This window comes from Pseudophryne corroboree, chromosome 10 (genome assembly GCF_028390025.1).
Source record: "Pseudophryne corroboree isolate aPseCor3 chromosome 10, aPseCor3.hap2, whole genome shotgun sequence".
Lineage (NCBI taxonomy): Eukaryota > Metazoa > Chordata > Amphibia > Anura > Myobatrachidae > Pseudophryne > Pseudophryne corroboree.
This window is the reverse complement of record NC_086453.1, coordinates 259,387,374-259,413,942: the sequence shown is the minus strand read 5'-3', so window position 1 is coordinate 259,413,942 and position 26,569 is coordinate 259,387,374. Positions and strand designations below refer to the sequence as shown.

Below are 26,569 nucleotides of genomic sequence, written 5' to 3'. Positions count from 1 at the left end.
GCACAGTATTGAAGTCAACATGATTATCACTTTCATACAGACGTAGACGTGCGGGATATAGTAGTGCGAATTTACGTCCTTTTACCACCAATTGTGAGCACAGTGGTGAGAACTCTTTTCTTCCCTAGTCAGCTCGGCCGAATAATCTTGTAAAATAATGATCTTTTGGCCCTGCCAGGTAAGGCCGCATTGACGACGTGAGGCTGACCAAATTGCGTCTTTATGTATATAATTAAGCGTCTTAAAAATGACCATCCTAGGTCTGGGGTCATGTTTCCTCTCTGGGCCAATCCTGTGTACGCGTTCGATCACCATATCTTTGCAAGCTTCAGAAATATTAAGAAGGGATGGCAATGTGATTTTGATGAATTCCAATAACTCTGTGCCTTTAAATAGATTCTGGTATTCCTACCAGTCTCAGATTATTTCTGCACGACCTATTTTCACCTTCATCGATTTTCAGCAATAGCTGCTGTTGTGATTTAACTTGTTTAGCATGGGAGACTTGCAATTTACAAACATCACCAAATAAAGCACCCACATGGCATTCAGATTTTTGAATCCTGTGGTAAGTGAATCAATTTGCTTTGCTATATCAGCGGTTTGAGCAGCTAGAATGGGGGCTATAGCCTCCCGCATGGCAGCTTTCAGATCTCTATATGTGACTAGGGTGTTAGGCATTGGCAGTGAGGTGTCAGAGAGCAGAGGGAGCATAGTGTGTGCAGGAGCAGTATACTCACTACTGGATGCTGCTATAGATCTCCCAGTGCCCTGAGGAGTAGCCTAGGTATTTCTATAGCCTCAGGAGGGGCTGGTGCTGCAGCTCCATGCTCTCCTTGGTGGGCGCCTTATTGGATTCCCCCTTCCCGGTTTTGATACTCTGACTGTGGGTCATGGAGGTACATAAAAATTTCTCCATGCGGTTCCCCACTGGCACGAGGGGTTCCGCTGCAGGTGAGACAGATTATGGAGGCTCTAGGAGCCATGAAATTGCTGTGGTCAGCAGCCTATCCTGCTGTGCTGCTCACATGCTGGAGCCGAAAGCGGAAGTCCATCTCCGGCATTTAATTATCGCCCAGTGTGACTGTGTACCCGACTTACTCACAGAGCCAACAACTCTTTCAAACATATGAACTGGATCACGGTAATGACAACTGGAAATCCAATGGATTAATTGTTTCTATATCCTGATGGTTCCATCTAAGACAAATGGTGTTAGTCTGGAAATCAATTAGTTTAAACTGTGAATGTTCCACTATAACTACTGTAATTCCTATATACTCAATGCACCTGGTCCATGGCAGAGTAATGCCAGCACTCACACAAGCTGCAACAATATTTGAAGAGATGCTTTCCCTTTTTATACAGTGTGCGTCTCACTAATGCCGCGTCTCTCTGATGCCGCATCTCACTGATGCCTTTACCAAGGGTGTAGTAGGGTATGCCGGCGGTCGGGCTCCCGGCGACCAGCATACCAGCGCCGGAAGCCAGACCACCGGCATACCGACAGAATGGTGAGCGCAAATGAGCCCCTCTTGGGCTCGCTGCGCTCACCACGGTGCGGGCACGGTGGTGCACTACGCGCGCAACGCTGTTTATTCTCCCTCCAGGGGGGTCGTGGACACCCAAGAGGGAGAAAAAGTGTTGGTATGCCGGCTGTCGGGATTCTGGCACCGGTATACTGTGCGCCGGGATCCCAACAGCCGGCAACCTGAACACCAATTTACCTGGGTATCACACAGTTGGGGTGGAGAAGTGTCAAAGGAGGACAGGCTCGGACTGGCCTGCCGGGGAACCGGTGGTTCCACCGGTGGTCACTATCATATTAACCACGCCATATTAACTGCCGGGGGCGGGGCTTGCCAGTCAGGAGTTTGCGGAAGAGCCGAGTGTCTGCAGCTCCGCACCACACCACTCGCCGTCAGGAGGATCACGCCGCGGTCCGGAGGAGACGGCACGCATACCCTGGAGGCTGGAGCTGGTGAGTGAGTGCAGTCAACAGTGGGCAGCGGGCGGGTCACGGCTCCCGGCTCCTGGCTCCTGATCAGCAGCAGACATCACATTTCCCTCCCGGGCGGCCGATGCAGTCTACTGACTCAGAGTGGCTTACTGCAACAGGTACACGCACCGTACAGCATGTGAGGGGGTGACGCGCACCACCCCCTACCCCCGCCAGCACATAGTGATAGTGTGTGTGTGTGTGTGTGTATGGACCCCTGTATAGTGTCAGTGTGTGTGTATGGACCCCTGTATAGTGTCATTGTGTGTGTATGGACCCCTGTATAGTGTCATTGTGCGTGTATGGACCCCTGTATAGTGTCATTGTGTGTGTATGGACCCCTGTATAGTGTTATTGTGTGTGTATGGACCCCTGTATAGTGTCAGTGTGTGTGTGTGTGTGTGTGTATGTGTGTGTGTATGGACCCCTGTATAGTGTCATTGTGTGTGTATGAACCCTTGTATAGTGTCATTGTGTGTGTATGGACCCCTGTATAGTGTTATTGTGTGTGTATGGACCTCTGCATAGTGTCAGTGTATGTAAGGACCCCTGTATAGTATCAGTGTGTGTGTGTGTGTGTGTGTGTGTGTGTGTGTGTGTGGACCCCTGTATAGTGTCAGTGTGGGTGTATGGACCCCTGCATAGTGTGTGTGTGTGTGTGTGTGTGTGTGTGTGTATGGACCCCTGTATAGTGTGTGTGTGTGTGTGTGTGTGTGTGTGTATGGACCCCTGTAAAGTGTATGTGTGTGTATGGACCCCTGTATAGTGTGTGTGTGTGTGTGTGTGTGTGTGTGTGTGTGTGTGTGTGTGCCCCTGTATAGTGTCAGTGTGTGTGTGTGTGTGTGTGTGTGTGTGTGTGTGTGTGTGGACCCTGTATAGTGTCATTGTGTGTATGGACCCCTGTATAGTGTCATTGTGTGTGTGTATGGAACCCTGTATAGTGTCATTGTGTGTGTATGGACCCCTGTATAGTGTTAGTGTGTGTGTGTGTGTGTGTGTGTGTGTCTAGGAGGGAGGGGAGGTTGCAGTGTGTATGGACCCCTGTATATTATCAGTGTGTGTGTGTGTGTGTATGTATGGACTCCTGTATAATGTCAGTGTGAGTGTGTGTATGTATGGACAACTGTTTAGTGTGTGTGTGTGTGTGTGTGTGTATGGACCCCTGTATAGTGTGTGTGTGTGTATGGACCCCTGTATAGTGTTATTGTGTGTGTGTGTGTGTGTGTGTGTGTGTGTGTGTGTGTGTGGACCCCTGTATAGTGTCAGTGTGTGTGTGTATGGACTCCTGTATAGTGTCAGTGTGTGTGTGTGTGTGTGTGTGTGTGTGTGTGTGTGTGTGTGTGTGTGTGTATGGACCCCTGTATAGTGTGTGTGTGTGTGTGTGTGTGTGTGTGTGTGTATATGGACCCCAGTATAGTGTGTGTGTGTGTGTGTGTGTGTGTGTGTGTGTGTGTGTGTGTATATGGACCCCTGTATAGTGTTATTGTGTGTGTGTGTGTGTGTGTGTGTGTGTGTGTGTGTGTGGACCCCTGTATAGTGTCAGTGTGTGTATGGACCCCTGTATAGTGTCAGTGTGTGTGTGTGTGTGTGTGTGTGTGTGTGTGTGTGTGTATGGACCCCTGTATAGTGTCAGTGTGTGTGTGTGTGGACCCCTGTATAGTATCAGTGTGTGCGTGTGTGTGCATGTGTGTTTGTGTGTGTATGTGTATGGACCCCTGCGTAGTGTCAGTGTATGTAAGGACCCCTGTATAGTGTTAGTGTGTGTATGTATATGTGTGTGTGTGTGTGTGTGTGTGTGTGTGTGTGTGTGTGTGTGTGTGTGTGTGTGGACCCCTGTATAGTGTCAGTGTGTGTGTATGGACCCCTGTATAGTGTTAGTGTGTGTGTGTATGGACCCCTGTATAGTGTCATTGTGTGTGTATGGACCCCTGTATAGTGTCATTGTGTGTGTGTGTGTGTGTGTGTGTGTGTGTGTGTATGGACCCCTGTATAGTGTCTTTGTGTGTGTATGGACCCCTGTATAGTGTTATTGTGTGTGTATGGACCCCTGCATAGTGTCAGTGTATGTAAGGACCCCTGTATAGTGTCAGTGTGTGTGTGTGTGTGTGTGTGTGTGTGTGTGTGTGTGTGTGTATGGACCCCTGTATAGTGTCATTGTGTATGTGTATGGACCCTTGTATAGTGTCATTGTGTGTGTATGGACCCCTGTATAGTGTTATTGTGTGTGTATGGACCCCTGCATAGTGTCAGTGTATGTAAGGACCCCTGTACAGTGTCAGTGTGTGTGTGTGTGTGTGTGTGTGTGTGTGTGTGTGTGTGTGTGTGTATGGACCCCTGTATAGTGTCAGTGTGTGTGTTTATGGACCCCTGTATAGTGACAGTGTGTGTGTGTGTGTGTGTGTGTGTGTGTGTGTGTGTGCCCTGTATAGTGTCAGTGTATGTGTGTGTGTATGGACCCCTGTATAGTGTCAGTGTGTGTATGGACCCCTGTATAGTGTCAGTGTGTGTGTGTGTGTGTGCCCCTGTATAGTGTCAGTGTGTGTGTGTGTGTGTGTGTGTGTGTGTGTGTATGGACCCCTGTATAGTGTCATTGTGTGTGTGTATGGACCCCTGTATAGTCTCATTGTGTGTATGGACCTCTGTATAGTGTCATTGTGTGTGTATGGACCCCTGTATAGTGTCATTGTGTGTGTATGGACCTCTGTATAGTGTTATTGTGTGTGTATGGACCCCTGCTTAGTGTCAGTGTATGTAAGGACCCCTCTATAGTGTCAGTGTGTGGGTCTGTGTGTCTGTGTATGTGTGTGTGTGTGTGTGTGTGTGTGTGTGTGTGTATGGACCCCTGTATAGTGTCAGTGTGTGTGTGTATGGACCCCTGTATAGTGTCAGTGTGTGTGTGTGTGTGTGTGTGTGTGTGTGCCCCTGTATAGTATCAGTGTGTGTGTGTGTGTGTGTATGGACCCCTGTATAGTGTCAGTGTTGGTGTATGGACCCCTGCATAGTGTGTGTGTGTGTGTGTGTGTGTGTGTGTGTGTGTGTGTGTGTGTGTGTGTGTGTGTATGGACACCTGTAAAGTGTATGTGTGTGTGTATGGACACCTGTATAGTATCAGTGTGTGTGTGTGTGTGTGTGTGTGTGTGTGTGTGTGTGTGTGTGTGTGTGCCCCTGTATAGTGTCAGTGTGTGTGTGTGTGTGTGTGTGTGTGTGTGTGTGTGTGTGGACCCTGTATAGTGTCATTGTGTGTATGGACCCCTGTATAGTGTCATTGTGTGTGTGTATGGAACCCTGTATAGTGTCATTGTGTGTGTATGGACCCCTGTATAGTGTTAGTGTGTGTGTGTGTGTGTGTGTGTGTGTGTCTAGGAGGGAGGGGAGGTTGCAGTGTGTATGGACCCCTGTATATTATCAGTGTGTGTGTGTGTATGTATGGACTCCTGTATAATGTCAGTGTGAGTGTGTGTATATATGGACAACTGTTTAGTGTGTGTGTGTGTGTGTGTGTGTGTGTGTATGGACCCCTGTATAGTGTGTGTGTGTGTGTGTGTGTGTGTATATGGACCCCTGTATAGTGTTATTGTGTGTGTGTGTGTGTGTGTGTGTGTGTGTGTATGGACCCCTGTATAGTGTCAGTGTGTGTGTGTATGGACTCCTGTATAGTGTCAGTGTGTGTGTGTGTGTGTGTGTGTGTGTGTGTGTGTGTGTGTGTATGGACCCCTGTATAGTGTGTGTGTGTGTGTGTGTGTGTGTGTGTGTGTGTGTGTGTGTGTGTATATGGACCCCTGTATAGTGTGTGTGTGTGTATATGGACCCCTGTATAGTGTTATTGTGTGTGTGTGTGTGTGTGTGTGTGTGTATGGACCCCTGTATAGTGTCAGTGTGTGTATGGACCCCTGTATAGTGTCAGTGTGTGTGTGTGTGTGTGTGTGTGTGTGTGTGTGTGTATGGACCCCTGTATAGTGTCAGTGTGTGTGTGTGTGGACCCCTGTATAGTATCAGTGTGTGCGTGTGTGTGCATGTGTGTTTGTGTGTGTATGTGTATGGACCCCTGCGTAGTGTCAGTGTATGTAAGGACCCCTGTATAGTGTTAGTGTGTGTGTGTATGTCTGTGTGTGTGTGTGTGTGTGTGTGTGTGTGTGTGTGTGTGGACCCCTGTATAGTGTCAGTGTGTGTGTGTATGGACCCCTGTATAGTGTTAGTGTGTGTGTCTATGGACCCCTGTATAGTGTCATTGTGTGTGTATGGACCCCTGTATAGTGTCATTGTGTGTGTGTGTGTGTGTGTGTGTGTGTGTGTGTGTGTATGGACCCCTGTATAGTGTTATTGTGTGTGTATGGACCCCTGCATAGTGTCAGTGTATGTAAGGACCCCTGTATAGTGTCAGTGTGTGTGTGTGTGTGTGTGTGTGTGTGTGTGTGTGTGTGTGGACCCCTGTATAGTGTCATTGTGTATGTGTATGGACCCTTGTATAGTGTCATTGTGTGTGTATGGACCCCTGTATAGTGTTATTGTGTGTGTATGGACCCCTGCATAGTGTCAGTGTATGTAAGGACCCCTGTACAGTGTCAGTGTGTGTGTGTGTGTGTGTGTGTGTGTGTGTGTGTGTGTGTGTACCCCTGTATAGTGTCAGTGTGTGTGTTTATGGACCCCTGTATAGTGACAGTGTGTGTGTGTGTGTGTGTGTGTGTGTGTGTGTGTGTGTGCCCTGTATAGTGTCAGTGTATGTGTGTGTGTGTGTGTGTGTATGGACCCCTGTATAGTGTCAGTGTGTGTATGGACCCCTGTATAGTGTCAGTGTGTGTGTGTGTGCCCCTGTATAGTGTCAGTGTGTGTGTGTGTGTGTGTGTGTGTGTGTGTGTGTGTGTGTATGGACCCCTGTATAGTGTCATTGTGTGTGTGTATGGACCCCTGTATAGTCTCATTGTGTGTATGGACCCCTGTATAGTGTCATTGTGTGTGTATGGACCCCTGTATAGTGTCATTGTGTGTGTATGGACCTCTGTATAGTGTTATTGTGTGTGTATGGACCCCTGCTTAGTGTCAGTGTATGTAAGGACCCCTCTATAGTGTCAGTGTGTGGGTCTGTGTGTCTGTGTGTGTTTGTTTGTGTGTGTGTGTGTATGGACCCCTGTATAGTGTCAGTGTGTGTGTATGGACCCCTGTATAGTGTCAGTGTGTGTGTGTGTGTGTGTGTATGGACCCCTGCATAGTGTCGGTGTGTGTGTGTATGGACCCCTGTATAGTGTCAGTGTGTGTGTGTGTGTGTGTGTGCCCCTGTATAGTGTCAGTGTGTGTGTATGGACCCCTGTATAGTGTTAGTGTGTGTGTGTATGTCTGTGTGTGTGTGTGTGTGTGTGTGTGTGTGGACCCCTGTATAGTGTCAGTGTGTGTGTATGGACCCCTGTATAGTGTTAGTGTGTGTGTGTATGGACCCCTGTATAGTGTCATTGTGTGTGTATGGACCCCTGTATAGTGTCATTGTGTGTGTGTGTGTGTGTGTGTGTGTGTGTGTGTATGGACCCCTGTATAGTGTCTTTGTGTGTGTATGGACCCCTGTATAGTGTTATTGTGTGTGTATGGACCCCTGCATAGTGTCAGTGTATGTAAGGACCCCTGTATAGTGTCAGTGTGTGTGTGTGTGTGTGTGTGTGTGTGTGTGTGTATGGACCCCTGTATAGTGTCATTGTGTATGTGTATGGACCCTTGTATAGTGTCATTGTGTGTGTATGGACCCCTGTATAGTGTTATTGTGTGTGTATGGACCCCTGCATAGTGTCAGTGTATGTAAGGACCCCTGTACAGTGTCAGTGTGTGTGTGTGTGTGTGTGTGTGTGTGTATGGATCGCTGTATAGTGTCAGTGTGTGTGTTTATGGACCCCTGTATAGTGACAGTGTGTGTGTGTGTGTGTGTGTGTGTGCCCTGTATAGTGTCAGTGTATGTGTGTGTGTATGGACCCCTGTATAGTGTCAGTGTGTGTATGGACCCCTGTATAGTGTCAGTGTGTGTGTGTGCCCCTGTATAGTGTCAGTGTGTGTGTGTGTGTGTGTGTGTGTGTGTGTATGGACCCCTGTATAGTGTCATTGTGTGTGTGTATGGACCCCTGTATAGTCTCATTGTGTGTATGGACCCCTGTATTGTGTCATTGTGTGTGTATGGACCCCTGTATAGTGTCATTGTGTGTGTATGGACCTCTGTATAGTGTTATTGTGTGTGTATGGACCCCTGCTTAGTGTCAGTGTATGTAAGGACCCCTCTATAGTGTCAGTGTGTGGGTCTGTGTGTCTGTGTGTGTGTTTGTTTGTGTGTGTGTGTGTGTATGGACCCCTGTATAGTGTCAGTGTGTGTGTGTATGGACCCCTGTATAGTGTCAGTGTGTGTGTGTGTGTGTGTGTGTGTGTGTGTGTGTGTGCCCCTGTATAGTATCAGTGTGTGTGTGTGTGTGTGTGTGTGTGTGTGTGTGTGTGTATGGACCCCTGTATAGTGTCAGTGTGGGTGTATGGACCCCTGCATAGTGTGTGTGTGTGTGTGTGTGTGTGTGTGTGTGTATGGACCCCTGTATAGTGTGTGTGTGTGTGTGTGTGTGTGTGTGTGTGTGTGTGTGTGTACCCCTGTAAAGTGTATGTGTGTGTGTATGGACCCCTGTATAGTGTGTGTGTGTGTGTGTGTGTGTGTGCCCCTGTATAGTGTCAGTGTGTGTGTGTGTGTGTGTGTGTGTGTGTGTGTGTGTGTGTGTGTGTGTGTGTGGACCCTGTATAGTGTCATTGTGTGTATGGACCCCTGTATAGTGTCATTGTGTGTGTGTATGGAACCCTGTATAGTGTCATTGTGTGTATGGACCCCTGTATAGTGTTAGTGTGTGTGTGTGTGTGTGTGTGTGTGTGTGTGTGTGTGTCTAGGAGGGAGGGGAGGTTGCAGTGTGTATGGACCCCTGTATATTATCAGTGTGTGTGTGTGTATGTATGGACTCCTGTATAATGTCAGTGTGAGTGTGTGTATGTATGGACAACTGTTTAGTGTGTGTGTGTGTGTGTGTGTGTGTGTATGGACCCCTGTATAGTGTGTGTGTATATGGACCCCTGTATAGTGTTATTGTGTGTGTGTGTGTGTGTGTGTGTGTGTGTGTGTGTATGGACCCCTGTATAGTGTCAGTGTGTGTGTGTATGGACTCCTGTATAGTGTCAGTGTGTGTGTGTGTGTGTGTGTGTGTGTGTGTGTGTGTGTGTATGGACCCCTGTATAGTGTGTGTGTGTGTGTGTGTGTGTGTGTGTGTGTGTGTATATGGACCCCTGTATAGTGTGTGTGTGTGTGTGTGTGTGTGTGTGTGTGTGTGTATATGGACCCCTGCATAGTGTTATTGTGTGTGTGTGTGTGTGTGTGTGTGTGTGTGTGTGTGTGTGTGTGTGGACCCCTGTATAGTGTCAGTGTGTGTATGGACCCCTGTATAGTGTCAGTGTGTGTGTGTGTGTGTGTGTGTGTGTGTGTGTGTGTGTGTGTGTGTATGGACCCCTGTATAGTGTCAGTGTGTGTGTGTGTGTGTGTGTGTGTGTGTGGACCCCTGTATAGTATCAGTGTGTGCGTGTGTGTGCATGTGTGTTTGTGTGTGTATGTGTATGGACCCCTGCGTAGTGTCAGTGTATGTAAGGACCCCTGTATAGTGTTAGTGTGTGTGTGTGTGTGTGTGTGTATGTCTGTGTGTGTGTGTGTGTGTGTGTGTGTGTATGGACCCCTGTATAGTGTCATTGTGTATGTGTATGGACCCTTGTATAGTGTCATTGTGTGTGTATGGACCCCTGTATAGTGTTATTGTGTGTGTATGGACCCCTGCATAGTGTCAGTGTATGTAAGGACCCCTGTACAGTGTCAGTGTGTGTGTGTGTGTGTGTGTGTGTGTGTGTGTATGTGTGTGTATGGACCCCTGTATAGTGTCAGTGTGTGTGTTTATGGACCCCTGTATAGTGACAGTGTGTGTGTGTGTGTGTGTGTGTGTGTGTGTGTGTGTGCCCTGTATAGTGTCAGTGTATGTGTGTGTGTATGGACCCCTGTATAGTGTCAGTGTGTGTATGGACCCCTGTATAGTGTCAGTGTGTGTGTGTGCCCCTGTATAGTGTCAGTGTGTGTGTGTGTGTGTGTGTGTGTGTGTGTATGGACCCCTGTATAGTGTCATTGTGTGTGTGTATGGACCCCTGTATAGTCTCATTGTGTGTATGGACCCCTGTATAGTGTCATTGTGTGTGTATGGACCCCTGTATAGTGTCATTGTGTGTGTATGGACCTCTGTATAGTGTTATTGTGTGTGTATGGACCCCTGCTTAGTGTCAGTGTATGTAAGGACCCCTCTATAGTGTCAGTGTGTGGGTCTGTGTGTCTGTGTGTGTGTTTGTGTGTGTGTGTGTATGGACCCCTGTATAGTGTCAGTGTGTGTGTGTGTATGGACCCCTGTATAGTGTCAGTGTGTGTGTGTGTGTGTGTGTGTGTGTGTGTATGGACCCCTGCATAGTGTCGGTGTGTGTGTGTGTATGGACCCCTGTATAGTGTCAGTGTGTGTGTGTGTGTGTGTGTGTGTGTGTGTGCCCCTGTATAGTGTCAGTGTGTGTATGTGTGTGTGTATGGACCCCTGTATAGTGTCAGTGTGTGTGTGTATGGACCCCTGCATAGTGTCAGTGTGTGTGTGTATGGACCCCTATATAGTGTCAGTGTGTGTGTGTGCCCCTGTATAGTGTCAGTGTGTGTGTGTGTATGGACCCCTGTATAGTGTCAGTGTGTGTGTATGGACCCCTGCATAGTGTCAGTGTGTGTGTGTATGGACCCCTGTATAGTGTCAGTGTGTGTGTGTGTGTGTGTGTGTGTGTGTGTGTGTGTGTGTGTGTGTGTGTGTGTGTGTGTGTGTATAAGAATTCAGACAGAATTTTAAATTACAATTTAAGGGGCACCATTTTTTTATTTGCCCTGGGCGCCTTTAACCCTAGTTACGCCTCTGCCCTCTTCCTGTTATCCAGTGTCTCCCTGTCACCCACTATCTACCTGTTACCCTCTATCACAGCGTTGCACACTATCTCCCTGTCTCCTATGCTTCCTCAGTCACCCACTATCTCCCTGTCACTCAATATCTCTGTCACAGTCTATCTCCCTGTCACCCTCTCACCATGTCACCAACTATCTCCCTGTCACCCCTGCATCACCAGCCACCCACCATATCCCTGTCACCCACTCCCGGTCACCTCTATTATCTCCACAGGGGGCAGGGGGTTTAGGGGCAAAATATTGCCTAGGGAATCAAAATAGTTAGGGCCAGAGGTTCAATCCAAATTTTTATCTTATTGTCTGTTTGGGCGTTATCATTCACACAACGCAAGCCATGCAAGTGACCCAAGCATTCCTTGCCACCACTCACCCCTGCTCAGTGCCGGCTCCCTGTTGCTGCCCACTCAGTGTCTGCCAGGACGGGTTATACGCCGGCACCCGTCCCTGCTGTTACTCCTCCATAGTGCTGCCACTTCTGCTACTCCTCTCCTTGCTGCGATGGGCTGCTACCCACCGACGGCTGCTTGAATGTGTGCCGCCTGTGACCCACTTGCCCCTGATGCTGCCTTACCGTCGACGCTGGTGTTCCTGCTCCTGTTCTGGCTGCTTCTCCAGCTTTGAGAACCCACAGGATCTCTTGGCCGGGTGAGTGCCTATATTAGGGTAAAGGTGAAAAAATAACCTGGGGCACAGCAAGATTTGGATAAGGGTAATGGTATAATATTTAGTTTGTTTAAACAAAGTGTCTGTTAGTACAGGTAACAGATATGGCGTAGAAATAGTACATTTAAAAGAAATAAAAATCAAAGTCAATATAAAATAAAAACAGTAAAAACTGTTTTTGGTACCACTGTGTCAAATAAATAATGTGCAATGTAAAAGTACAGTATACAAACAGTTTTGCAGCCCTTAAAGATTCGTTTTGAAATGGAGAGAGCAGCATAGGTAGTCAGGGCTGACTGATGGTCCTGCTCCTAATATGTTAATGCAGTGAGTAATACTGATATGGGAACTTACATCTACCCGGCGGGGGTTAGCAGCACAAGTTCATAATGCAATAGTTCAGTGGATCCTTTTGTCTGCTATCACAATGTAGCATTAGTGTCTGCAAGACGCTATCGCTACACTGCAGGAGTCACCTGTGTAACAACATCATTGCCTCTGGGAAGAGACGCCACTTAAACCAAATCCACACAGATGGATAGACAAAAGTATCCAGTGAACTATTGCATTATGAACTTGGGCTGCTAACCCCCGCCGGGTAGATGTACAGGTAAGTGCCCATATTAGTATTACTCTGCATTAACATATTAGGAGCAAGACCATCAGTCACCACTACCTATGCTGCTCTCTCCATTTGAAAACTAATCTTTATGGACTGCAAAACTGCTTGTATACTGTACTTTTACATTGTACATTATTTATTTGAGACTGTGGTACCAAAAACCGTTTTTATTTTATTTAGACTTTTGATTTTTATTTCTTTTTTATATGTACTTACATGTTACACTTTTAAATGTACTATTTCTACGCCATATCTGTTAACTGTACTAAAAGACACTTCATTTAAACAAACTATAAATATTATACCATTTTTTTTCTTTATATACTATGCTGGGTAGCTCTTATAACGGCTGGCCACTCCTCTCTTGTCAGGTGGCCACACCAATTCCAGCATATGGCAACGCCCCTTAGTGGGCCCATATAATTGCATTTCCTTGGTGGGCCCTTCATGCCCCAGTCCGACACTGATGGAGGACACTCCTTTTACCCCTTTTGCATTCACTTACAGCTAACAAAAGTAAATTGAGCATGATCAGTATTTGACATAAAATTCTTTCATGCCTCCACCATTCTTGATTGAAGGCAAAAGTGGGTTTGGGGGTCATTGGAACCAATAAGTTCCATCCTATTTAAGTCACTGGTATATTCTAATTTTTTTTTTTGCTTATATGGGGTTTTATATCTTATGTAGCCTGTGCCAGATTAATTTATTAAATGAATATATCTTGTACTGTACTGACACTTTACTGCCTTACAAAACTGATATAGGTGGTGACAGGTAAAATAAACACACACAGTGTTGATAATGTTCTTTATTAGAAATGTGCTTATATATTACACAGGACTGTACTTTAAAGGATGTATGATATATGTAAATCACATTTCATGGTATGAAATAGTAAGAAACTGCCCTGCACATACAAGCTTACAATTTAAGAAACATTAGTAGCACTTGCTGCATGATTTAATGCAATACAATTGTCTCCTACAATGGTTTTTTACTTTTTTAAATGCTCGTACCACTTCAGTTTCATAAGTTATAATCACACCCCTTGTCAACTATTTTTATGTATAATCATATTATACAGTAATAGAAAATTAAGCAAACAGGTAGTGTGTATGCTTCATGGTAATGTACACCTGCCATACTAAAAAAACGATATTAAAAAAAAAAAATTCAACCCAACCTCAATAAGCAATTTACCATGAATACTATATGATTACTAAATTCCTATGTAAAGCTGCATACACTGTATAAATAAATCACCCATTCACTGTTGGTTTTCATCAATAATAGTTCTAAAACAAAGTTCTATTTTTAAAATATACGTAGCTACACGTCATCACTTCCATTTAAACTGTTCCTTGCCTTTTTTTTTGTTATGCACAAGGTTGCAAATGGCACAAAAAAATATTTGCACAGGGACGGCTCCATATACAGTTTACTTTGGACTGGGCTGCCATCAGGGGGGACTGCTGAGACTTCAGTCCCAGACAGAAAGTTCAAGGGGGCAGTTGTATGGATCAGCGCCAGAATGCTAGTGTTGCAGCTAGCCAGTGGCATATCAAATGTGGCACCAGCTGAGTACTAACTGGAACTCGCGGACCGGCAGCTAATCAGGAGCTGCCGCAGTAGTCCCAATATCTGTTTTTTAATCATTCAATCTGTGGCATTAGTCTCCTGCTGCTACTGCAAGTGGTCAGCATGAGGACTAGCATTATTAGGCCATTCAGTTTCACTCTCACTCCAGCACATGCAGCTACCCCAAGATGTCCCAACCCAAACCACCAATCTCCTAATGCTGAGTGAATAGCTACTGCAATGCGATGTTAATGTAGGAACATTGATTATGGAGAGTACAAGCTTCCTAGCAAAAATTAGTCTTCACGCATTCAGTATGCGTGACCGCATTAGTATTACTATTCTGACTTTCATCAGCATTCAAGTATTTTGAATGCTAATGAGAGTCATAATGAGAAGTTTAGGGAGTGCCATAAAATGAGAACTGCTCAGGAAAAGTTCTAGAGCAGTGACTGAGAAGAAGCTATAAGTGGTGAAGGCCTTAGAAGGTCATTGGAAACAAAATGTGATTTGTAGTAGAACATTTAGGGCGGAGTTCATAAAGGTGGGGCAGGAGTTATGGGAGGACTTCAAGAACTTTAGACAGTGGATATTCCTCAGCACATTAGTATTTATAGGTAAGTTTATGGAAAGATAGGATTATGTATTAGTCTTAAAGTAGCATTCATGACTGATAACATGGGGCATAGTCATTGGAAGGCCAGAAAAATGTTCTGAATTACTGTAGGACCTTAGTGGCCTCTTGTGTGAGGAAAGAACAGTATTGCAAATTATCAAGTGACTAGTCAGTGACTGAAGTGATACAGTGTGGAAGTCCCTAGCACCTCCATTTACTTCTTCACCAGCTCACTCATTATATAGATGAATATATGATACATACTAATAAACAAACTGGAAGTAGACAGAAACATTAAATTTTGAGAAACATACTCCCAAGAACTGAAACTAAAAAACTATCAAGTTGGTAAAATAAAAGGAGAACAATCAGAGATAAGTCTATAGCTCAAACATGTTACTTAAGAATGTCTTATGTATTTTTCCAGTATATATGCATGTGTTCTCACTGCTTAAGCATGTTTACTTGTGTATATCAATGGTGATATGCTGCAACCAAAGCCTTGGCTGTTTTGTATGTCATAAATAAGATTCATCCATAGTAATTCAGCAATTTCCTATTATGGAGAAGCACTGCTGAAAAATCATCAGTTTATCATTGCCAAAAGTGTCTACTAAGCTTGCTGGTTATGAGGTTTACGAGCATGGACATAGTAAAAACTGTCATGATTACTGAGGTCCATCCCTGATTTATCATTACGTGGAATTACCTTCATTTCTTCAAGTTCATAACCAGCCTCTTTAATTACTCTCTCCAAGTCCTCCTTAGTTATGGACAGATAGGAAAACTTTTTTTGACCAACATAGTAGAATGAGCAGTTTAGAACATTCAGAAGAATGATATGGCCTCCTGGCTTGAGCAACTCCTTACAATTTTTTAAAATATTGCAGAAGGATTCCAGGTCTCTAGAAGGTCCTTCTAAGCAGAGACAGCTAATCAGGCAATCAGCTTTTGGCAGAACCACAGGATCATATGGGTTCTTCTTCAATGCATCACATTGGAGAACTTTTGTCACTTTTCTCCGCAGCTTTTCTTCCTTTTCCCTCCAGTTATCACTGTCAATAAAGTCAACAGTAGATGTTTTATTCTCCAAATCTATTATTACTTACAGTATAGCAGCATTAAGCACTATGGGCCTAATTCATGTTTGTATGCTATGGAACTGCTAATGTTAGCAAGTGAAGCTGCCACCCAGGAATGAAAGAGACACCCACCAGACTTATCACAAGCTCAACACATAAGCGGACTAAATGCAATTACGGAGAACATCAAAGCTAAGGGTTGGTCTATGGCTATGCAGACTGGCCACAGCAGCAGCAACTCAGACTCAATGTATTTGCACGTACAATAACGGCCATGACACACTTACATCTTCCCAACCACTCACTTCCCAACCAGTTGACACCCCCAAATGGCCACTTCCTTTCAATGACACTGTGACAAAGTTCTCCCTGTGAGCAGGCTTGCAGCAGCACCCTCATGCATGGTTGTTGCAATCGCAGCACATGCTCAGACGGAAATCACTCCATTCAGTGAACATCAGCCATTGCATACAAACATGAATTATGCCCTATGTTCATTTTTAATACAGGTTCTCAAACTTTTTCAGTCCAGGGTCCAGACAATCTAAAGTCAGCTTTGGCAGCTATGGTCCAGTATTAATTTACAGTATATCACAGTTATTATTAAAAAACATTCTATTGTTTATAAGACGATATGTCAGAACACCTCTACCTCACCTTATGTCATTTGAAGCAAAGGACCAAGAACCGCACAAAGATAGATAAGTATAAGCCAGCTTAATTATTGTATAAGTGAGTGTTTGCCCAGATTGTTTGTCTTCTACTTTTTCTTTTTGCTTCTTTTTCTTTCAGAGTAACAGGGAGTTAGACCTTACAAACAATATGGGAGGGGCTGTGATTGGGGACCTCACTCAGTGCATGTCGTGCAAGATGTATGCACACCTAGTGCTACCGGCCCAGTGTGATTACATCTGCAAGAGGTGTGTGCGAACGGTTGCCCTGGAAGCCCAGGTAACTGATCTAGTGCAAACCGTTATGCGACTGAGGGAGACTCACAACCTCGAGCGAAGTTTAGACAGAACGGTGGAGGAGTTGTGGGAGGGGTTACTGGTAGAAGAGGATGATGATCAGGTAGCCAGCTGGGTCTCAGTTAGAAGGAAGAAAAATAGGGGGAGGCTCGACATCTCTGAACTATCAAACCCGAACAAATTTGCCCGACTGGACGAGGAATCGGAGGATGATAGTGAGGAAATGACGGTGCCAGAGGAGACTGCTCCCTCTAGCATCCAGAGGAGCGGTCCCTCTGGTGCAGTTGGGATAAAAGAGAGTGAGATACCTAGTCAGATGGTGGTGGTAGGAGATTCTATCATCAGGAAGGCAGATAGGGCAATCTGCTACCGGGACCGTGATCGCCGTACAGTCTGTTGTCTCCCGGGTGCTCGGGTACGGCACATCATGGACCGAGTAGATAGATTGTTGGGATTGGCTGGGAAAGACCCGGCGGACTTGGTGCATGTTGGCACCAATGACAAAGTTAGCGGAAGGTGGGATGTCCTTAAGAATGACTATAGGGACTTAGGAAAGAAACTTAAGGCAAGGACATCTAAGGTAATATTCTCCGAAATATTACCCGTGCCATGCGCTAGTCCAGGGAGGCAGAGGGAGATTAGGGAGGTATATATGTGGCTGAGGGATTGGTACAGGAAAGAGGGGTTTGTTTTTACTGGTACACTGGGCAGACTTCTCAATCAGGTGCCATCTCTTTTGTCGTGATGGATTGCACCTGACTGAGAAGGGAGCAGCGGTGCTGGGGGGAAGGATGGTTAGAAGGTTGGAGGAGATTTTAAACTAGGAGCCTGGGGGGAGGGTTAGCTAGAAAGTACGGGTCGTGCAGTGAGAATAGTGGGGATAGCGGTAGTAAACAAAATGGGGGAGAAGTTGGGGGGAGGGTAAGAGCAGGTGGTAATGTTACTAACATGGGTACTAAAAGAGATTTTACCAAAGCACTAACCAATGACGATTACAGGTCATCATTGCTACAAAAGGCGAAAGATGTCCCTAACGCAAGGGAAAAAACTTATCTTAGTTGTATGTATGTAAATGCCAGAAGCATTACTGGTAAAAAGGGTGAACTAGAAATACTTGCAGCAAGCAAACAGTATGATATTATAGGCATTACTGAAACTTGGTGGGAAGAATCTCACAATTGGACAGTCAATCTAGAGGGCTATACACTGTTTAGGAGAGACAGACTAAATAAAAAGGGTGGAGGGGTGTGTCTTTACGTAAAGCCGTTTTTAAAACCTGATATACGAGAAGATATTCAGGAGGGGACTGTAGACACTGTCGAGACATTATGGGTAGAAATTGCATGCAGGGAAAAAGGAATAAAAAAGTTAGTATTGGGTGTATGCTATAGGCCGCCTGGTATCAACGTATCTGATGAGGAATTGTTACCAAAGCAAATTGAAAGAGCAGCAGGAGTAGGAGACATAGTAGTGATGGGAGATTTTAACTATCCAGAGATAAACTGGAAAAACGATTCATGTGATACTGCTAGGGGCAATATGTTTTTAAACACACTTAATGATAACTGCTTAGTCCAACTAATTGAGGAACCAACTAGGTACAATGCAATCTTAGACCTGGCATTAACAAACAATGGGGATTTGGTATCAGGTATTATAGTAGGGGAACCCATAGGAAACAGCAACCACAATATGATCACATTCAATATCAGTTTTCATAAACAGCCCTATACTGGCTCAACTAGGACTCTAAACTTTAGCAAAGCGAATTTTGAAAAGATGAGGGTATTTTTCAGGGATATTGAATGGGAAGGTTTATTTTTAGGAAAAAATACTACGGAGAAATGGGAGGTACTAAAATTCCTCCTAGCTAAAAATACTCTCAAATTTATTCCTACGAGCAGCAAAAAAAGGAATAAAAATCATAAACCGATGTGGCTTAACAAAAAGATAAAGGAACTTATGGGCAAGAAAAGGCAAGCATTTTAAAAAATACAAATCTGACCGGGAAGCAGAGTCATTTCAGCACTATAAGGAATGTAACAAAATATGCAAAAAGGAAATAAGAGCAACTAAAGTAGAAACTGAAAAACTAGTAGCAAAGGAAAGCAAAGCGAATCCCAAAAAATTCTTTAAATACATTAATAGCAAGAGGTTAAAGAAGGAGAGTATAGGCCCTTTAAAAGACAAGTTGGGAGTTTTAAGCAAAAATGATAATGACATAGCGGACACACTAAATGAGTTTTTTCAACAGTATTTACTAGAGAGCACCCAATTCAGGGACTAACACATAATCTCAATAATGAGAATATCCCACTGATAGGTACTTATTTAAGCAAGGAAGTAGTCTGTGACCAATTAAAACATTTAAAGATTAATAAGTCACAAGGTCCTGATGGTATTCACCCAAGCTTCACTCTGAACTTGCAAAACCGCTATTTTTGATCTTTAAGGATTCAGTAATATCAGGTATGGTTCCCAAAGACTGGCGTATAGCGGAATTAGTGCCTATATTCAAAAAGGGAAGTAAAGCTGAACCAGGTAATTATAGACCAGTTAGTCTTACATCTATAGTGGGGAAAGTTTTGGAAGGTATTCTAAGATATAGTATTCAGAATGTCCTTGAAGTCAATAAGGTCATTAAAAGGAATCTACTTGGGTTTATGAAGGACAGATCCTGTCAAACCAACTTACTTGGCTCTAATGAAACAGTAAGCGCAAACCTAGATCAGGGTAAAGGAGGTGGATGTAATCTTTTTAGATTTTGCCAAAGCATTCGACACTGTACCACACATGAGACTTATCTACAAGCTACAAGAAACAGGGCTAGGAAGCACAATATGCACTTGGGTCAAAAACTGGTTAGATAATAGGGAGCAACGCGTTGTGGTTAATGGATCTTTTTCAAATTGGACTGAAGTGCTAAGTGGTGTGCCACAAGGCTCAGTATTAGGACCGCTATTGTTCAATATTTTCTTTAACGACCTTACAGAAGGTCTAGAGAGCATGGTGTCAATTTTTGCAGAGGAAACCAAATTGTGTAAAGTTATAAATGCGGAGGGGGATGCTGAGTCGCTTCAGAACGACTTAGTTAAATTAGAAGCTTGGGCAGTGAAATGGAGAATGCACTTCAATACAGACAAGTGTAAGGTAATGCACTGTGGTATCAAGAACAAAAATAACAAATACCTACTAAATGGAGTAAAATTAGGGGATTCTGTACTGCAAAAGGACTTAAGTGTCCTCATAGATAGCAAACTAAGCAGTAGTACCCAAAGTAGGACTGCAGCAAAGAAGGCTAATAAGATATTAGCATGCATAAAACGGGGAATTGATGCTAGGGACGAGAGTATTATACTCCCATTATATAAATCACTTGTGAGGCCACACCTTGAATACTGTGTACAATTCTGGGCACCTTACTACAAAAAGGATATCCTGGAGCTAGAAAAGGTTCAGAGTAGTGCGACCAAACTAATTAGGGGTATGGAGACTCTGGAATACGAGGAAAGTCTTGCAAGACTAGGCATGTTTACACTGGAAAAGAGGAGATTAAGAGGGGACATGATCAACATTTACAAATATATAAGGGGACAATATACAGATCTTGCGCAGGACCTGTTTTTGGTTAGATCAACACAGAGATCTCGTGGACACTCGCTCAGGTTAGAGGAGAGGAGATTCCGTACAATACGGCATAAAGGATTTTTTACGGTAAGGACGATACATGTTTGGAATTCCCTGCCTGAGGGAGTTGTAATGGCCCACTCAATCAACACCTTTTAGAATGGGTTAGATAAATTCCTAATGGATAAGGATATCCAGGGTTACGGGGCATAATCACGCACTATGGTTATTATAAAAAAGAGGGGTAAAACGTAACGGCAGTCATCAACTTCAGTCAAAATTTTATACAAAATAATCGTGCATAGGAGACCACAAATAGGTTGAACTCGATGGACAATTGTCTTTTTTCAACCTTAGATACTATGCTACTATGTTACTATGTATTTTTTAATGAGCTAGTATTGGAACTGGAACTGAAATCTTTAAGTGCAAGGGACAAGTTACAGAGGGCACGGAGGATATTTGTAATGTTTAAACTATTTGCCTGCAACCATTACTTGTAATTGTACTATACTTTTATATCACAAGACTATATTGGCCTAATGTTTGAGCTTGTGGGCTGGTAGCCAGACCCAGTGCGCACTCTGCCCTATACCTCCATGCTGGAGGCGCCCGCTCAAAAAAGGGGCATGACCTAATGTAAAGGGGCGTGGCCTTGCAGGGATCGTCACTCAGGGGGCATGTCCAGCATCTCCTGAGATGATGGCTTTCCCCGGAGACTAGGCAGTGTGTGTGCCAGCTCTTCAGCTGTAACAGGAGCCGAGTGCTGCAGGAGAATATCACACTGAAGTACCTGGCTCCTGTCACTGCAGAAGAGCCGGCACAGAGACAAGTTACAGAGGGCAGGGAGGATATTTGTATGGTTTAAACTGTTGCCTGCAACTGTCACTTGTGATTATACTGTATATCACAAGGGAAGGCAGTCAATTTGCCAGCTGTCGGGGTCCTATCAGTCAGGATAACGACGCTGTAATCCCGACACCAGGTAAAATGCCGGCGGTCGAAATACAGAACATTGCCTGGAATCCCCACTCCAGTAGTGGTCCATGCCACCACCCGAGGAGGAATAGGTTAGTGACCTCACCGCCAGTAATCCAGCATCGGTCTTCTGACTGCTGGGACCTCAACAGCCGGCATAACATACTGATCCCATCACAAGACTACATTGGCTTAATGTTTGAGCTTGTGGGCTTGTAGCCTACTATTAGGTGTATGTACTAAGCCTTGGAGAATTAAAAAGTTGAGAGAGGTAAAGTACCAGCCAACCAGCTCCTAACTGCCATGTTACAGGCAGTGTTTGAAAATTGACAGGTAGGAGCTGATTGGCTAGTATTTTGGGGGAGATGTATTATAGTGACGCGGATTGTGTGTGTGAGACTTGCATGTGAGATTCTGTTTGTGAATGCTGTAGAAGAATCAGGGTTACTGTGTGTGTGTGTGTGTGTGTGTGTGTGTGTGTGTGTGTGTGTGTTTGTGTGTGTGTCTAGGAGGGAGGGGAGGTTGCAGTAGTATGAGAAATGGATTGACGTACTGGGAGAAGTCAAGTGTGAGCCGTGGTAGTGGAGTGAGCTGCAGGGTGAGCAGTGAGGTGTGATGGGGGCAGTGTGAGCTGCAAGGTGAGCAGGAATGGTCAATGAAACAGCTTTGGAGGGGGTAATCAGGTAGATACTATATGGAGGGTGCGGCGATCAGATATGGAGGAAAGTGGCAGTGAGAGAGCAATGTTCCTGCATCACTGGTCACACCTCTGGTGGCAGCACTACATAAATTTCAGCTTCACTCCCATGCATACTTTAATCTGGCACTGAGCATTAGAATAAAGTTACATGCGCAACTGCAACTGAAGACATAAGGATGGCCGCAACTGCATCCAACTCAGAATCAGGCTGTATGGGGGGAGGGGGGGGGGGGGGAAACAATAAACACAAAAGCCCTCATTCTGACCCGATTGCACGCTGCACTTCTTTGCAGCGGTGTGATCGGGTCTTGAATCCGAATGTGCGTCATTGCCCGGCGACGTTCGTCGCCGGGCAATAACACTGACAGAGAAGAAAGCGGTCACAGCGGCGACCGCAAGAAGATTGGCAGCAGGAAGGCGTTCCAGGTTGTCAACTGACCGTTTGAAGCCGTTTTCAGGGAGTGGTAAGAAAAACACAGGCGTGTCCAGGCGAACAGAGGGCGAATGTCTGATGTCAAAGCCGTGACCATCATCGCTGGACCCATCGCACAGGGTAAGTATGTCCAGGGCTGGTCTTGATTTGTGTGAAACTTTTTTAGCATAGCAGGGCTGCACAAGCGATTGCAGCTCTGCTATGCTAAAATATACTCCCCATAGGCGGAGATTAGTTGATCGCACCAGCAGCAAAAATTTGCTTGGTGCGATCAACTCGGAATGAGGCCCAAAGAGCGGTATTCAATTCTTTTCACCCCCTTCCACACCTGTTCTGTTTCTGCTGTCGGGTATGGTATAATCATTCAAGCTCGCTACCCTCACGATTGCGAGGGCATACAACCCATTACGCAGCTAAACCTGATTACTATAGTCGCGATATGCGCAATAACGGGGATCACTTTAGAAAGGAGATTGGGAATGATATATCATTTGAATCCCACCCAAAGTGTCCAATAGTCAGATCAAAAATTATTCATTTTTAGTCCTTTGCTCCTGCTAACCTGAGGGATACTCAGTCCTCCATAAACTGATAAAGAAAGTGAAAAAATATGTCACAGCGCACTGGAACAAAAGAAAAAAATAATATATATATATATATATCTTTATTTAAAAAAACAGATCAACGCTAATAGATTACACCCTTTTAAAAGTACATAAAAACATTTCTTTTTATTTTTGTTATTCTTTTTAGTTGATAAAGCTGCTGCAATGTTAGCTCAAACCGTACCTTACTATTTGTCACAATATGATACTGTTTATAAACATGTATTTGGCACAATGTATCAAATACTCACTATACCACTTTGGAAAAGATACAATATTTTTTCAAGGGATTATGGGGCTAATTCTGTAAGGATAGCAAATGCTGCTAATTATCCTTTCCCTAGCATGCTGGGGGCTGCCCGTCGCTGGGCAAGACTGCCCAGCATGCTGACCGGATCCTCCCCCACCCTTCAACAAGCAGAAATTGCGAGTGATCGCAATTTCGACTTGTTAGCAGAAATACTGGAAGCGTCCTGCCGGTGCAGCTTAGCTGCGCCCGCAGGAGACCCGCCGCCTTCTCCCTGATCATGGCAGCTGCGCCCACAACATGCACCCGTTCGGCAGGCAGAGGCGATCGCATTTTCAGTGGCCCCCCCACAGAAAGTGAGGGCACATGCATAGGACGGGCGCTGCACATGGGCCCGCAGGGCGATCATAAATGAAAACCTGAATTAGCCCCTATATCCCTCTGTTTTCATAGCTGAATAAATGGCTAAATTAGACTTCTATATTCAAACCTATTAGATCCTAGTAATGTTCATAGGGGATAATTCTGAGTTGATCGCAGCAAGAACTTTGTTAGCAGTTGGGCAAAACCATGTGCACTGCAGGGGGGGGGGGGGGGCAGATATAACATGTGCAGAGAGAGTTAGATTTGGGTGGGGTGAGTTCAAACTGAAATCTAAATTGTAGTGTAAAAATAAAGCAGCCAGTATTTACCCTGCACAGAAACAAAATAACCCACCCAAATCTAACTCTCTCTGCAAATGTTATATCTGCCCCCCCCCCCCACCCCCCCCCCCCCTGCAGTGCACATGCTTTTGCCCAACTGCTAAAAAAATTCCTGCTGCGATCAACTTGGAATTACCCCCATAGTCAGATAAAAACGTCCATCATCCTTACTGGTAGTCTGCAGCGAACAGGTAATATTTCCAACAATATACAGTATAAGAAAAAAAAGTGAAGGAATGACTTGGTTTACCAAGTTTCAGAGTCACTTCTGCTGCAGCACATACTTTATAGCTGCTATCTTTGCAGGAGCAGAGGAATTTTGTATAAACTTTTAGAAGTCACTTTTTCACTTCTGGCCAGACCGTAAAAAGAATATTTTAAAAGGTAGTCTCACCACTTTGCCACGTTAAGAATATCCCGGACGGTTCTCCCGACTGCTGGTGCTCACTTCCATGGGGAGGGATCCTGCCCTGCTTGACAAACCCCACCCGCTCAACAGAACCCACTCCCAGTAGGGCTGCTACCCTAAATTTCCTGTGCTGGTTTTCCATCCCAGTCTTCCTCTGCTACTGCTTTACTGGGGAATATGCACTCTATCTATCTATCTATCTATCTATCTATCTATCTATCTATCTATCTATCTATCTATCTATCTAATGTATCTATTTTTCAATAGCTATTACACAATCATTACAATGAAAAACTTAGTTTAAAAAGCTGTTGCATCTCTATACACTCTATACTTATTTACTATGTATGCAAGACGGGTGTAGTATGGCTGACCGGCGGTCTCCTGACCGCCGGTCAGCTTACCGACGCCGGGATCCCGGCAGCATACCGACGCCGGGATCCCGGTGGGGAGGGGCGAGTGCAGCAAGCCCCTTGCGGGCTCGCTGTGCTCGCCACGCTGCGGGCTCGGTGGCGACCTGCGGTCGCCACGGGTTCTATTCCCACTCTATGGGTGTCGTGGACACCCTCGAGTGGAAATAGTCCCTGTTGGTCGGCATGCCAACCATCGGGATAGTGAGCCTTCGGGATGGTGGAGGAGGTCATGTGACCGTCGGTCAGCAGACCGCCGGTCACATGAATACCACCCATGCAAGACAGTGCAACATTTGTTGAAGGTAATCTAATATAAATAATATGTTTACATGTCCTGTGCATAGAGCATACTGGCATGAAATATTCTGTACAGCAAGGAAAATGAATGCAGCCCGTGTTCCTCTTATCTCCTGGAGGGTGGAGCTTCACATACACACTTAAATAGGGCTGTGCCAAGTGTGCTTCGACCCCAGCGCAATTGCCTTGTGAGAGCAGCGTCTGCATGAACCCCAATGTCCCCTATGAATGTGTTGGCAGTGCTAGCACTGGTCACTGTATACAATAGACCAGTCAGTGCTGGGCAGTGTGGGTGGCCCAGTCTCTCCCCCGTGTGCTTCCCTCCTCTCCATCCCCCTGTCTTCTCCTGCTCTTCTCCTGCAGTGCACAGAGAGACTTCTGGGTCAGAAGCCGGCTGCTTACTCCTGTGCACAATTGAGAACTAATGTAAATCAGGCTCTCACTTTAACTCTTTCTCTCCGTCCCTCCCTCTCTCCTTACATGGACGCTACACCCTAAGGGTAGGTGGGTGGGAAGATGATAAGAAGGAGGAATGATGTGTACGGGGCTCTACCAGGCATAATGTATAGTGGCTTTATATAGGCATAATGTATGGGGGCTCTACCTGAAGTAATGTGTATAAGAGGCTCTACCTGATGTATTGTGTACGGATGTAGCCACGCTTATCTAACATGCACTGCTGGCGCGGCTAGACGATCCACACCTAGCCACAATGAGACAGCACACAAAAATGCTCACATTCATGCAAATGGGGCATGTGCACGTACACATCTATTATGTGTTTGCACCCCAGACATACCCGTGGCCTGCGACCACCGGTTCGTGGGCAGACATGGATGTAGCCATGATGTACATGACTACATCGGTATAAGGGGCTTTACATGGCTTAATGTATACAGGCTGTACATGGAATAATGTTTTAGTGCTCTACCTGATGTAATATATATAAGGGGCAATACCTGGCATAATGTGTATAAGGTGCTCTACTTGGCATAATGTGCATAAGAGGCTCTACCAGGCATAACATGTATAAGGGGATCTAACTAGCATAACATGTATAAGGGGTACTACTGTGTGGTGTAACGTGAATTGGTACTATTCTGTGGCCACACCCCTGCATTTTTTGCCTTTGGCTCGTCCAGTCCTTTTTTTAAATATGGGGGGGGGGTGGAGATATGGAGGGTAGGAGGCTGGAAAAACACGTGGGCAGGAGGCTGGAAAGATGGCGGCAGGAAACTGGAAAAACAGTGGGGGTAGGAGACTGGAAAGACTGTGGCAGCAGAAGGTTGGTAAGATGTGGGAGCAGAGGCTGAAAAGACTTAGGGGAAGGACAGGAAGCTGGAAAGCCAGGGATAGGTGGCTGGAAGGGAGGCTGGAATTACAGAGAGACAGGATGCTGGAAAGACTGTGGGGACAGAAGGCTGGAAAGAAGGTGCAGAAGGCTGAAAAGACTGTGGTGGTAGAAGGCTAGAAAGACAGGGGACAGGAGGCTGGAAAGACAGGGTGAGAAGGCTGAAGTGACAAGAGGCAGTAAGCTCAAGTGACATGGGGCAGGAGGTGAAACAGGGAACACGAGGCTGGATTGATGCAGGGATCTGGAGGTGAA

At 45.3% G+C, this 26,569-nt stretch overlaps 1 protein-coding gene across 2 annotated transcripts in view; it reads right to left on the bottom strand.

Moving 5' to 3' along the window:
* The window catches only part of LOC134966464 (nicotinamide N-methyltransferase-like), a 59,821-nt gene that overhangs the window by 16,807 nt on the left and 16,445 nt on the right, over nt 1-26,569 (bottom strand). Inside the window, exon 3 of one of the 2 annotated variants that reach the window (XM_063943225.1) lies at nt 15,210-15,555. In XM_063943225.1, coding sequence (XP_063799295.1) covers nt 15,210-15,555 — 346 coding nt within the window. Of the gene's footprint in view, nt 1-13,099; nt 15,556-26,569 lie in introns of those variants that run through there. The other variant, XM_063943226.1, reaches the window with a different exon arrangement.